The following is a 15164-nucleotide window of genomic DNA, read 5'->3' as shown; positions in this document are numbered from 1 at the left end:
CATGAAAATGTAAATTTGCTACTTGTGTAAATGAAAACGAGTAAAGCTGCGGGCGCCATCTTGTGTCGAGTCGCAGGAGTTCATTTGGCACGAGCAGTGAAAGGGTAACGTTATGGGTCCATTATGGGATTGAATAAGTGCACTCGTCCACTATAATGTCCACTATAATTTTCGGACACCACTACAGATGGCTTTCCCACAAATAGTGCACTATTTAAGGGTAAAGGGAGGGAGCTATACAGGCACAGCAGCTCAAGATATTCCTTGTATTTATGGTTTATATGGCGCCAGACCATGTTTTTGTATTGCTGTATTATATGTTCATGTTGTTTTGTTACAATTTGATGTCATTCTGATTTTTTTGATGTTATCAATCAACCCAAAACATACAAAACAAGAGATGAGAGAATGAAGGTATACAGCGCCCCCTGTGTGACGTTATGTGCTGCTGCCAGAGCTGCTGCCCACATGAACAGTGGCGTCATCAGCGTTTCTGTTCAGTGGTTGGACAACGTAAAGCCATTGAGAGAAAACCCGGACATTGTGAGCACGTCTGAAACTTCCACCTCTTTATGTGACAGTGAGTCTAAACTCCACCTGAGCCGCTGATCTGAACATTGAAAATCTTTGCAAAGGACCGTAAGCGCTAAAGCAGAAGAAAACTAGTCTGGGTACATCAGGTAATACGTTAACTCTTTAGTTCGGGCTAACTTTAGATGTCTTTCTCCAGCTAAACAAGCCACTGCTTATGTCATTCATGCAGAACATGTTTACAGTACAGACATTGAGCTCAGTTTGCTGTGTCATAATGAGATTGCAAACAGATGCGCGTGCAGCATTCAGCACATCACAGTCACATGACTTTCTTCTTCTTAAGTCATCCAACTCTTTTACAACAAAAACAATTTAGTAACCAAAAAGTATTGTGTCTTTTTAATACATAGCATAGTACTTTGAGGTCACCTCACTAAAACGTTTATCATGATCGTAAATAAATGTAATCTAAAGGTGTGCTGTATGCTAAAAGGCTTGAAATTATTATTCTTTTTACATTGCAAAATAAAACAAAAAACATCTTGTATGACAGTGATGTGTTAAATATCATACAGGATACATACATTTCAAACAGGATTTTACTTTGATTTCAGATTTTCTACAATGTCTGCAATATGGGAGGAAGTCCCGAGAGATGAAAATCTGATCAAACATCTTCAGGAGATTGCTAAAGATACGGCACTTTTACATGGAGTGTTAATGCGGACCAAAGAATCTCCAAACTCACCTGAGGTAAGATTACAATGACTGTTTTCATATGGCTAAAAGAATTCTCTGTTTGCACACATTTCATATTTAAAGAGCACCTATTGTCCGATTCACAATTTTACATTTCCTTTGGTGTGTAAGTGTGTATTAGTACATGTTAAAAATTGCAAAAAGTACATACCCTAAAGTAAACGATGACGCAAGTTATTGTATCCAACGTAAATCTCTTTTCTTGGACTACAACAAACACACGGATTGTAGGCAACAGTTTACTTGTTTGGTAATGTAGACAAGACCGACATTATCATAATTCCTCCCGCTTTGACTCACAGCCTGTAAGTTAACTCCTGTTAGCATTGCATTGCATTCAGACCAATCACAACGTACAGATTAGATGGAAAATCAGGGACAGTTCTGTACAAAATCCGTGCATTTCACGAAGACAGGGAAATCTGGAGCTACAAAAATGTACGGCATGTGGTAAATAATGTGTTTTATAACCATAAACCGTGTGAACACATTGTATTATACCAAATACACAAAATAACGTTGTTTTTAGCAAAGAAATAGGTGCACTTTAAGGAAACTAAAAAAGATTTCTCGTGCAAAATATTTACAATTATACATTTATCGGTAGTGCAGATGTTTCATATGATCCCAGACCTAAGTTATAGCTGAGACATCTAGATAGCCCTTATTTAGTAATGCTGACAACACTGAACTTAAATCAGTATAACAGTGGAAACATTAGCCAGCACAGGGCCATTCCATGTCAAATCAACCAAATTTTTGAAATATCTTCGGCTCGAATGTTTTAAAGGTCACGTTCCTCTTGATCCCATTTTTCAAACTTTAGTTTTGGTGAAATGTTGCTGTTAGAGCATAATTAATACCTGCAAAATGATAAAGCTCAAAGTTCACTGTCAGGCGATATATTTTCTTTAGAATTCCTCTTTCAAAGCCTAAGTGAATGGCCGGTTTGGACTACAGCCCTCTACTTCCCGGTTGAATGATGTCAGTAAAACAGTTTTTGACTAAACTCCGCCCACAGGAATACGTCAGAACTCGTTACGTATTTCTGAAGGAGGGAATTCATAGAACAAGGAAAACATCAGCCCGTTTTAAGGATAGTGAAAACAGCGGTATACATACTGTAGAAGTAAATTGTGTGAAAAATACAGTGTTTTTTTTTTTACACGTGAAACATGAACACATGTTATATTGCACACTGTAAACACAATCAAAGCTTCAAAAACACAGAAAGAACGAAACCTTTAATAATAAAAATATTGCATAATAATGCATAATGTTGCATTACATGCAAATGGTGACATTTAAAAAATAAGAAAGAGCACTTCTTGTTTGTTTTTTCCTATTTTTGAATGCCTGTACCTCAAGATGTATTCATGTTATCTTAATATTTTTTTAGATTCTGTTTCTTAACCTACTTGTCCCTTAGTATCTTTATTTTTAAGGTCCTGTATGGTACAATGCCAGATATATCAGGATTCTCAATGTGACTCCAAGTGAAAATTGTAAAATTGTACCCATTTTCGATGTCAAAAACCAAATGTGGGTCACTTTGCATATAACTTATTGCATTTAAAGAAGAATGTCTAAAAAACAAATTATGTTAAAACCAGAAATGCGACAAACGAAAAGGAGGACGCAGTGAAAAATCGTCACTATTTGCATGTAATGCAACATTGGTTGTTAAAGTGAATGCATTCTAGTAACACCATACTCTATGTAAAAATAAAATAATGGTTCTGCCATTTTTTAAAGTCATAATTCACCCCTAGAACCTGATTCTAAATTGTCATTTTGACCCCCTTTAAAAATCAGGTTGAGTTGACACGGAGTGGCCCAGCAGCATTTACTCACACATAGTCACGTCTGGAATTTTACCCCTCGTACGGCTGTGTTTTGTTTTTAGGATTATGGACTGTTAGTTCTGCATTATTGAGTTTAGGACTAGGCAAAGAGTCGGTAAATACTGGTGATGTTGTAAAATAACTGTATTGGCAGGTGGTGAGTTATGCACCGTTCACAATGTTTCCCACACGAGTGCCCCGGACTGTTTTTAATCAGGCACTGGCAGTGCAAACACATTTTAATCGTCTGGTGGACCGGGTCAGTCAGGACCCTGAGTTTTTAGAGGAAACTCTGGCTAGGTATGAATTTTTCAATCCAGTATTTGGTAATAATTGTTTCTTGCGTTTATCTAATTTAAAGCTGCTTTGCATCAACAGCACCATCAAAGTTGATGATTTTACAGCCAGACTTTTTAACATATACAGAGAAGTTCAACGGGAAAGTCAACTCCAGGTAAAATTACCAATTAACATTTATAAAATGTTATGTTACAGTAGCAATACAGTACATATTAGTCTTTACATAGTTTACATTCTGAAATATGACTTTATTAGTCATTTTCTATGTTACTAACTATATATACAGTAAGGAAAATAAGTATTTGAACACCCTGCTATTTTGGAGGTTCTCCTACTTAGAAATCACGGAGGGGTCGGAAATTGCCACCGCAGGTGCATGTCCACCGTGAGAGACACAATCCAAAAAAAATCCAGAGATGACAATATGATCTTTCAACTATTTATTTTTATGATACAGCTGCAAATAAGTATCTGAACACCTGTCTATCAGCTAGAATTCTGACCCTCAAAGACCTGTTATTCTGCCTTTAAAATGTCTACCTCCACTCCATTTATTATCGTACATTAGATGCATCTTTTTGAGGTTGTTAGCTGCATAAAGACACCTGTCCACCTAGGGCTGCACGATAAATCGCATGTGTTTGTCAGGCGCATCTCGTCAGTAATGCCGGTTCCTTGATTGGTATTAAATCGCCATCAGCTGCTTTCAGATGGAGCCGCATTAACTGCACAGAGCCGTAAAACACGTACAATCGGGGCAATTTCACATTAATTATCGCTGACTTATCGCCTGCGATATGTACGCGATATGGCCCAGCTTGTCAGGGAACTACGGCTCTGTGCAGTTAATGCCGCGCCATCTGAAAGCAGCTGATGGCGATTTAATACCAATCAAGGAACCGGCATTACTGACGAGATGCGCCTGACAAACACATGCGATTTATCGTGCAGCCCTATGTCCACCCCATACAATCAGTAAGAGTCCAACTACTAACATGGCCAATACCAAAGAGCTGTCCAAAGACACTAACGACAAAATTGTACACCTCCACAAGGCTAGAAAGGGCTACGGGGAAATTGACAAGCAGCTTTGTGAAAAAAGGTCCACTGTTGGAGCAATCATTAGAAAATGGAAGAAGCTAAACATGACTGTCAATCTCCCTCGGACTGGGGCTCCATGCAAGATCTCACCTCGTGGGGTCTCAATGATCCTAAGAAAGGCAAGAAATCAGCACAAAACTACACGGGAGGAGCTGGTCAATGACCTGAAAAGAGCTGGGACCACCGTTTCCAAGGTTACTGTAATACACGAAGACGTCATGGTTTGAAATCATGCATGGAACGGAAGGTTCCCCTGCTTAAACCAGCACATGTCCAGGCCCATCTTAAGTTGCCAATGACCATTTGGATGTTCCAGAGGAGTCATGGGAGAAAGTCATGTGGTCAGATGAGACCAAAATAGAACTTTTTGGTCATAATTCCTCTAAACGTGTTTGGAGGAAGAAGAATGATGAGTACCATCTCAAGAACATCATCTCTACTGTGAAGCATGGGGGTGGTAGCATCATGCTTTGAGGGTGTTTTTCTGCACATGGGACAGGGTGACTGCACTGTATTAAGGAGAGGATGACCGGGGCCATGCATTGCGAGATTTTGGGGAACAACCTCCTTCCCTCAGTTAGAGGATTGAAGATGGGTCGAGGCTGGGTCTTCCAACATGACAATGACCCGAAGCACACAGCCAGTATAACCAAGGAGTGGCTCTGTAAGAAGCATATCAAGGTTCTGGTGTGGCCTAGCCAGTCTCCAGATCTAAACCCAATAGAGAATCTTTGGAGGGAGATTAAACTCTGTGTTTCTCAGCGACAGGCCAGAAACCTGACTGATCTAGAGAAGATCTGTGTGGAGGAGTGGGCCAAAATCCTTCCTGCAGTGTGTGCAAACCTGGTGAAAAACTACAGGAAACATTTGAAATCTGTAATTGCAAACAAAGGCTACTGTACCAAAAATTAACATAGTTTTTGAGGTGTTCAAATACCTATTTGCAGCTGTATCATACAAATAAATAGTTAAAAATCATACATTGTGATTTCTGGATTTTTTTAGATTATGTCTCTCACAGTGGACATGCACCTACGATGTCAATTTCAGACCCCTCCATGATTTCTAAGTGGGGGAACTTGCAAAATAGCAGGATGTTCAAATACTTATTTTGTATATGACTAAACATAAACTATTATTAAGATTTTTTATTAACTATATGGTTCATTACTTCCCCCAGCCGGTAGTTTTGGGTCTAAATCGCTCAGACTACATGTTAGACCAGAGTCCAGATGGTAGGACATCCCTAAAACAAATTGAAATCAACACCATTGCTGCAAGTTTCGGTGGTCTTACTTCACGGACACCAGATGTCCACCGGTAAGTGTGCATAACCAAAATGGCAACAAACCTGCAAACTTTTGAGACTTGGGATTTTCATCGTTCAAACTGTGTCTTTCTCCTGTCAGTCACATTCTGAAGGTTGCAAACCTGTTAGAGGAACGAAATCAAATTTTGGACAACAATCCAGCAGAAGGTTTGGCGAGAGGTTTGGCAAAGGCCTGGGAGCTCTATGGATCTGAGAGGTCGGTTTCAAACTCTTTTAATATGTGGGTGCATCGACTGTAATATCATGCTTACTTAAAAGGGATGTGTTTAACTAATGGTGTGTTTAGATCTCCGCATATTAACCAGAGAAAATATTTAAAGTAGGGATGCACCGATATGAAAATTTTGTCCGATACCAATAACCGATAACTCTTTATATTTGGGGGCCGATAACCAATATATATAGGCCTATAAATATTCATATTAATTTCACAATAAAAAACTCCCAGACCTCGGACATCTTGTCTTTGCGCTAGACTAGCATACTCTTCTTAAGCCCGCAACATGTCTCATCTTCGTGCTATGTCACAGAAAGCACCAATCAAAACTCCACATGGCCAGCAATGAGCAAGTGAAGTGGTTCAACAAACCAAAATAATCCATCATTTATCGGCTTTCATTTATCGGCCTAATTTTGATATCAGACCGATAACCGATAATATTAAAAATAAGCAGTTATCGGCCGATAACGATATGTCGGCCGATATATCGTGCATCCCTAATTTAAAGGAATACTCACCTCCATGTCACCCAAATATTTTTCTTTCTTTGTTCAGTCGAGAAGAAATAATTTTTTTTTTGAGGAAAACATTCCAGGATTTTTTTTCCATATAGTGGACTTTAGTGGACCTAAACCTTTAGTGGACCTTTAGTGAACTGTTTACAGTTTCAATGCAGTTTAAAAGGGCTCTAAATGATTCCAACCAATGATAAGGGTCTTATCTAGTGAAACGATTGTCATATTCAAAAAGAAAAATGCACTTTTTAACCACAACTTCTCATGTTGCACTAGCCGTGTGATGTGCCAGTGTGACCTTACGTATTATGTAATCACGTCTAAAGGTCACTCATGACATATGCAAAACTACCGCTCCAGTGTTTACAAGTGTGAAGAAAGAGGACCATTCCTACGTTGTTGTATGTGGAATGACATTAATTCATGTCTTTGTGTCAGTTTATTATTTCAAATGGTCCGCAAGTGTATATATATATGAAGTCACATGGCTAGTGCAAGAAATATTTTTGTTTTTTGTTTTTGCAAAAATGACGATCGTTTGCTAGATAAGACCCTTATGCATTGGTTGGGATTGTTTAGAGAACTTTTAAAGCAACACTAAATAGTTTTTTACCTTAAAGCGTAACTAAACCCCTGGTCAGAGCCTGACTCCACCCACTGGCAATATTTGAAAAATGCAAGAAAATTGGGCAGATCCCAGCGGAGATAGAGGGGACGAACTAAGCTCGTACCAAGTGTGTGGTGAGATCGTAACAAGGGCGTGGTGAGCTTGAACCTGCTTGCGTCAGGAGGTATTTTTTGGACCCAACATCCAATAGGAAAATTCAACTGCTATAGCCACCGTTCAACCTGAAGAGGGCAGCACTCAGACGTTTTTACACCATATATTGCAGTATTGAAACACTTTATATCCAAATGTCAAAAAACTTACTAAAATCAATGAACAGCACTAATAAAGCACCATTCTTACAGATCATTAACTAAAAAAAGTTGGTTTAGGGTTTAGTTGCGCTTTAAAATAACGTTTCCAAAAAAGTTTCAGTCGTTCATCCACTCGAAACAGGGTGAACGGCACTTTTCACATTCGCATTGCAGCCCAAAAACCGCACTGAAGAAATTTCCAACCGATTTCTGTAGTTCGAGTGAAAACTACAAAAACTTGCTTTACGGCAAACCTACAATCCAATCAGAGCCAGATATGCTGCAGTATTTACGACAGTGGTGATGGACAATTCCGCTTTTAACCATAGGGGGAGCAAAGAGCAAAAACTCTTTAGTGTTGCTTTAAACGGCATTGAAACCGTTGAGGTCCACTAAAATCCACTATATGATATATCCTTTTCCCCCCAAAAAACGTAATTTATCCCGACTAAACAAAGAAAGACATAAATATATTGGATGATATAAGGGTGAGTAAATTATCTGGATTTTTTTTTTTGAGTGGAGTATTCCTTTAACATTGCAATTTTAATTTCCTTAATAGCAAAGATGATGTCAGTTATATTCCTCATGTCTGATATTGTCTGTTACAGAGCAGTGGTGATGTTTTTGGTTGAGGATGTCCAGAGGAACATTTATGACCACCGATATGTAGAAAATGAGCTGTGGAAAAAGTCAGTTATTGATTATTTTTGCTATATATTACATTATACATTATTTATAAAGTACATAAACTGTTGTTATGTACTTTATTACATGAATAAGTATTGAATAATGAGCAATTTATTGTACATAACATTCTGTCATGTAATAATCTATTATTACACATGAACACAGACTAATACAACAAGTCAAATAGTGCAGTTGTTGTCTTGGAGTTTGAGACCATTTGTTTAAAGTTTCTTATGTAACAATACTCAGGAATAATTGGTTAATGTATCTGCATTGTGAAAAAAACGATGATCTTTATATTTCCAGAAATATTCCTGTTATCAGAAGACAGTTTGAAGATGTTTGCAGAACTGGATCTCTAGACCAAAGCAGGAAACTTTTTGTGCAAGTGTTTACAGTTTTATTCATTTTGTGTTATTGGATACACACATTTTGTGTTATTGGTGTGATGTCATGATTTTGTTATTTGTATTTTCAGAGATGGCAGAGAGATTGCTGTTGTTTATTTCCGTAACGGATACATGCCTCAAAACTACTCATCGGAGCAGGTAAGAGCGGGTGCTCTGGTGACACAAAGGGTCACAGCACATTTACATTTTTGCCTTAAGCTGATGATTTTATACAAAACAGCCTGCAGTACTTTCAAAACGTATGGTAGTTATCATCAGCTCGGCTTGTTTCCTGGGAATCTGAAGAGTTCGGCTTTAACCATGATCAAACACACACCTGAGCACTGTCGTGATCAAATCAAGTGCTGCGTCTCAAACAGCTCACTCGTGCACTCCTTCACTCCTTCACTATCCCCTAAATGAATAGTGATTGGGTTTTTTATTGTGTCACAAAATTTACAAATTCATCCTTTCTGGGTTTTCGTCTCTGTGACTGCATTCTGTAGAAGCATAGCCCAGCACTGTCTCCTCGTCGGTTAGTTTATTTTATTGCACAGAAACATTTCAGCATTTAGGCTAAACTAAAGAAATCACTTACTTCTTAACCTGCAGTCAATAGCGGATTTTCACACTCAACCATTTCTAGGATTTACAAAGAATGGTGTGAAAAGGTAAAAACATCCAGTAAAAATGCCTTGTTGATGCTAGAGGTCAGAGGAGAATGGGCAGACTGATTCGAGCTAATAGAAGAGCAACTTTGACTGAAATAACCACTCGTTACAACTGAGGTATGCAGCAAAGCATTTGTGAAGCAACAACACGCACAACCTTGAGGCGAATGGGCTACAACAGCAGAAGACCCCACCGGGTACCACTCATCTCCACTACAAATATCAAAAAGAGGCTACAATTTGCACAAGCTCACCAATATTGGACAGTTGAAGACTGGAAAAATGTTTCCTGGTCTGATGAGTCTCTATTTCTGTTGAGACATTCAGATGGTAGAGTCAGAATTTGGCGAAAACAGAATGATAAAATGGATCCATCATGCCTTGTTACCACTGTGCAGGCTGCTGGTGGTGGTGTAATGGTGTGGGGGATGTTTTCTTGATACACTTCAGGCCTCTTAGTGCCATCTGGGCATCATTTAAAAGCCACGGCCTACCTGAGCATTGTTTCTGACCATGTCCATCCCTTTATGACCACCATGTACCCATCCTCTGATGGCTACTTCCAGCAGGATAATGCACCTTGTCACAAAGCTTGAATCATTTTAAATTGGTTTCTTGAACATGACAATGAGTTCACTGTACTAAACTGGCCCCCAAAGTCACCAGATCTCAACCCAATAGAGCATCTTTGGGATGTGGTGGAACGGGAGCTTCGTGCCCTGGATGTGCATCCCACAAATCTCCATCAACTGCAAGATGCTATCCTATCAATATGAGCCAACATTTCTAAAGAATGCTTTCAGCGCCTTGTTGAATCAAAATCAATGTAGAATTAAGGCAGTTCTGAAGGCGAAAGGGGGTCAAACACAGTATCACTATGGTGTTCCTAATAATCCTTTAGGTGAGTGTATGGATATATATATATAGTAGTATACAATTAAACTAGATATTTATATTAGTCATATTTGGGGAATCAAATAAATGGCCCAAACGGTTGTACAGGTTTGAGGATAGGTTTTTCATTTGATTTCACTATATGGTGATGAAGTGAGCACTTCTGGAGATTGACATGAATGCAATGCTTTGAAGATTATTGTCATGAATATTTTGTCATAAACCTTAAACTCTCTCCCTTTCTCTTATCTATGTACTGTGTTTCAGAGTTGGGACGCACGTCTGATGATGGAGCGCTCTCTGGCTGTGAAATGTCCAAACATCAGCACCCACCTTGCTGGTACCAAGAAGGTCCAGCAGGAGTTGGCCCGACCAGGGGTACTAGAGCGCTTCTTCCCTGATGAACCTGAAACAGTTGCTCAGATCCGGGCTACTTTCGCTGGACTCTACACCTTGGACATGGTAGAGGATTAACAGTAAAGTTTAGATTAAGCTCTGATCAAATATTTGAAGCAAATTTCAGTGAAGCATAATTTATTTTCAAATGTTTTCTTGGCTTTACACAGGGAGAAGATGGAGATAAAACAGTGGCAATGGCTTTAGCCAATCCTGATCGATATGTGCTTAAACCTCAAAGGGAGGGAGGCGGTAGGTAACAGCTTTAATCCTATGCACACATGTATTACTGTTGACGTCGCTCTCATCGGTCTCTCGTTGTGTCACAGGTAATAACATATATGGCCAGGAGATCTGTGAGGTGCTGGAGAAGTTAAAGGACTCCAGTGAAAGATCTGCATATATCCTAATGGACAAGATCCAGCCTATCCCAGTGCAGAACTACCTGCTCCGGCCAGGAGATCCTATCGGACTCAAATCCTGTCTGAGTGAGCTGGGTGTGTTTGGAGCGTACGTCAGGTGAGATTTGACAACATTAACTAGATGTATTATTAATTTGCATTCATTCATGCATGCATCTGGTAGACACTTTTATCCAAAGTGGATTATAAGGTATGCATTTCAAATCAACCTACCATTTAATGATCGAGAATATACAGTAGCATTGTGTGGTGTAAAGATATAAAGTCTCTTAAAATGATTGTCATTGACACTTTTTCCCTCAATGTTGTCACATTCATACACAGGAAAGGCAAAGACATGGTGTTTAATGAATGTGTTGGACACTTGCTGAGGACCAAGAGCTCTGAACACGCAGATGGCGGTGTGGCTGCAGGAGTAGCCGTTTTGGACAACCCACTGCTTTTCTGAGCTATACTGCCACCAAGTGGACACAAAGAGAAATATAATCAGACAAAAACAGGGATTTTCATCTAACCTGGAATTTGGTTTCTTGAACAAAAATTGACTTCAGCCTTGTCTTTCCTGTAAACGTTTTACATTTTATTTAATGGCTATTGCAGTATGTAAAAAGTATGCATTTAAACATGTTATTAAAAATTGAGTTATAAAACATACTTAATTTGTAACTAATCTTTCAAAATCCTTTTAATAAAGTAAATTTTTACGTCAGTGAACATGTGAGTCCCATCAAAATGGCAAGTCATTGTTCAGGAACAAGACAGTCAAAATACAAGTGTACACAATTATATGTGTCAGTTTTTTATGTAAACTGTGTGGATGAAATCACATTTTCACTTTTTTTCTGTAAACAAATTACACACATTGTGATTTTGAAAGAAAATCATATTTTACAGCACAAATAAAAAATTACAAAATTAGAAAGGTTCACTGTATGAAATGCCACATTTTCTGTGAATAAAAATGTCAACCTTACAGCAATTCATCAGTTTAGTTCACATTTACAAAAACCAGAAAAAAAGCAACTGGACATGACTAGGAATTACATTCCCTGCTAAAAAAACAATAGATCACATAAATTCTATTGTATTTACGCCAAAACATTTAAAATATGCAACAAAAGCAAAATTTGCCTTCAAACAATACAACTTGCACACAAGTATATGAGCTCTCCAGTCAATTATTACACAGTGGACAACAAAATACTCAGGGCACCATTGCCTCTCCAGGTAGTCTATTGCCAGTGCCATTTGTTTTCTGGCTATATTGTCAAATATAAGAAATCTTTTTTATTGATTCCATGACATTTTTTTAAACCATGTCTGAAAACTGAAATACTGTAAATATTACAGAGAATTCATGTAAACCAAAGCACAGTAAAATTTATTGGAGTATAATAGCCACTATTGTAGTCTCTTCTCTTCTGTCTTGACGATTGGCCACATCATGACCTCATCCACATCACATTCAATATCTTCTCTTGCAGTGCACCTTGGGAAAAATCCTCTTGTATGCCTTATCCAACCTTGACATTCCTCTGCATCTATTTCTTGGGCAGCAGTCATTTGCTCATATTGGTGATCATAAACTTGGATCAAAATCCAAACACTGAATAATTTCTCTCTGGGATTCATTAATGGGGAATTTGCTGGGAGGAACAGCATCATCATACGAGGGTGTACCCCAAACCACTCATTGAGAAAGCAAGTGGTGGAAAGCCTTAGACCTCCTACATTTATGCTGGCAAAGAACAACACAGACTTGCCACCTTATTTATAAGGCCCGCAGACTGATTGCTATTTGAAGATTTGTGTGAAGGAGTGTCAAACAGTTGCTTCAGTGATTTCATACTGATCTAGGTAGTTTCTAATAGTTAGGAATAGATGGTTTCTGTTTGGTGACCATAGTTAAAACAATAGAGTTTAGACTAGCTTGAATGACATCTGTGTTAACTGTTTTGCAAAAGGGTGGGGAAAATGTGTCAATCCAATGAGAAAGAATCAACACATTTGCAAGACGTGTCTTCTGCTCTGCTGAGATAGTGATGATGAGAACTGAGTGGCTCCTAGTTTCTTTAACCAGGTCAAAGCAATCAAGAAAAACTATAAATCCTACTGGAATATGTCCCAAAACACACTACAAAAAGGATTTTTTTGTGGGTATTTTAAAGGAAACCATTAGAATTTCTGTGACGGTTTCTATTGTTTTTTCAGCAGGGTTTAGTCAAGTTGTAAGTGAATGGCGTTTACATTTTTTCTTTTTTTCTGATTAAAATATTGATATACTAACAACAAAAGTGGGAGAGTTTGGGACGCACAGTGCTGCGCCCCAAGACGGATCAGAAACAAGCCAATTAGAGCTCAGCCTCAAGTCACATGCTTTTAACAAATTTACTGAGCCATACACACTCGTTTGGGTGGCGCCCCCGTCACACATACACATGGCCGTAGTTACCATTGAGGACACCAAGGTCATGTCCTGGGTAGTTTTTTCTTGAAGTTTCATTTCATTTTGATGTAAAAATAACCGACGAGACAATAATGCTTGCATCTACGGACCATCGCGTGACACACGTACTTGCAGATAGCGCTGCCATCTTAAAACTAAAGTAGTCGGCTATAGCGGAGTGTTTCATCTCACATAAACTTCAATACCCACAAAACTATTGTTCAAAATAAAGTTAACGCCATGATAATTTCTGCCTGTGATTTTCATTAAAATGACCGAAAATGAAATAGCTGCAACAAACTAAATTATCGTTTGAAAAGCCAGCAGAAGATGAGCAGACAAAGAGAAGGAGGGAATGTGAGAAAGTTAATGGTTATGCAGCAAATAGCCTAAAATATGAGATGCAATAGGACTACCAATGAGATTCAAACCTATATTCTACTGAAATGCTGAAATCCAGTGACTAGCTAATCTGCACTGACAATTAGCGGTTTTTCCGCGCTCGGCACTGAGCGCCGAAAGTTGAAAAATATTCAACTTTGGGTAAAAGCTCCGCTCGTCAATGTCAGTTCTCACGCGGCCATCCAATCACAGTGGAGGAGGGGCGGGACAAGTATCACAGCAACCAACCGTCTCATAGCTGACATTGCTCTCATTGGTCTCCCACTGTACTACAGGTAATAACATATATGGCCATGAGATCTGTGAGGGGCTGCAAAACTTTAAGAACTCCAATAAAAGATCTGCTTATATATTGATGGACAAAATCCAACCCAACCCAGTGCAGGAGATCCTGTCAAACTCAAATCCTGTGTGAGTGAGCTGGGTGTGTTTGGAGCGTACGTCAGGTGAGATTTTACTGCAGTGCACGACATTAGATTTATTAACTCATTTATTAAATCATTCGTCATTATTATAAAGTAGTGCACTTTGATATTTTACAGTTTCCCCTTAGGTGGAAGTTAAAGGAATAGTGCACCCAGAAAAGAAAATTCATTATTATTAGCAGTTATACTGATCTGTAGGGGAGACTGGGGATGGTTGTAACATTGTTGACAATTCTGTCTGTGTCTTGGAGTTCTTGTAAGCCAGTGCATTCAAAATGTGATTCAAGCTACAAGTGTTTGCTATTAAATTATGCAAAATATTGTCTTTGCAGAAAATGCATGGTTTTGTCTCAAACATAAGAAGTTAAATGTTACAATTCACCACATTGTCCGGGTTGGTTTTCACATATCCTGGGGTGAGATTGTTGCCAAATCTGCAGCTACGGTGCAGATCCGACCTTGAGTCGTCAAATGGATTTTGAAAGCGTTTCATTCAACAGCGGCTTGAATTGGTGTGTGGGGGTGGAGGATAAATAAATAAAATATTAATAAATGGGCAAAGGTACACTAACCATACCTGGTCTCCCTAACCAGGGCCTATCAAGGTCCAAAAACTACATAAAAGCAATATATTCCAATTTTTCTGTCAACGTGACAAAAAATACATACGTGACAATAGGTTTGTGTGTTTTAAGGAAGTTTATTATGTTATTATTAACTAAACATCTTGACCATCTTATCATTAAGTGCCTTCTTTTAACTTTCTTCCTTAACAATGTCACATTCATACACAGGAAAGGCAAAGACATGGTCTTTAATGAATGTATGGGACACTTGCTGAGGACCAAGAGCTCTGAACATGCCGATGGCGGTGTGGGTGCAGGAATAACAGTTCTGGACAACCT

At 38.7% G+C, this 15164-nt stretch overlaps 1 protein-coding gene across 2 annotated transcripts; it reads left to right on the top strand.

The window, feature by feature from the left end:
* Positions 1-420: 420 nt before the first annotated feature.
* On the top strand, positions 421-11640 carry gss (glutathione synthetase). 2 transcript variants are annotated; one of them, XM_073874984.1, is made up of 13 exons: positions 421-680; positions 1149-1287; positions 3292-3437; positions 3516-3591; positions 5719-5858; positions 5948-6088; positions 8136-8216; positions 8521-8598; positions 8693-8762; positions 10436-10630; positions 10735-10816; positions 10894-11083; positions 11311-11640. In XM_073874984.1, exons 2-13 carry the CDS (start codon positions 1159-1161, stop codon positions 11432-11434), a joined length of 1452 nt encoding a protein of 483 aa, XP_073731085.1. In that variant the 5' UTR covers positions 421-680; positions 1149-1158; the 3' UTR covers positions 11435-11640. The 2 variants fall into 2 exon arrangements, with proteins under 2 accessions (XP_073731085.1, XP_073731086.1); XM_073874985.1 differs by having other exon boundaries at positions 426-680; positions 5948-6064.
* Positions 11641-15164: the final 3524 nt, after the last annotated feature.

This window comes from Misgurnus anguillicaudatus, chromosome 13 (assembly GCF_027580225.2).
Source record: "Misgurnus anguillicaudatus chromosome 13, ASM2758022v2, whole genome shotgun sequence".
In the NCBI taxonomy this organism is placed as follows: Eukaryota; Metazoa; Chordata; class Actinopteri; order Cypriniformes; family Cobitidae; genus Misgurnus; species Misgurnus anguillicaudatus.
This window is presented reverse-complemented; position numbering and strand designations above follow the sequence as displayed.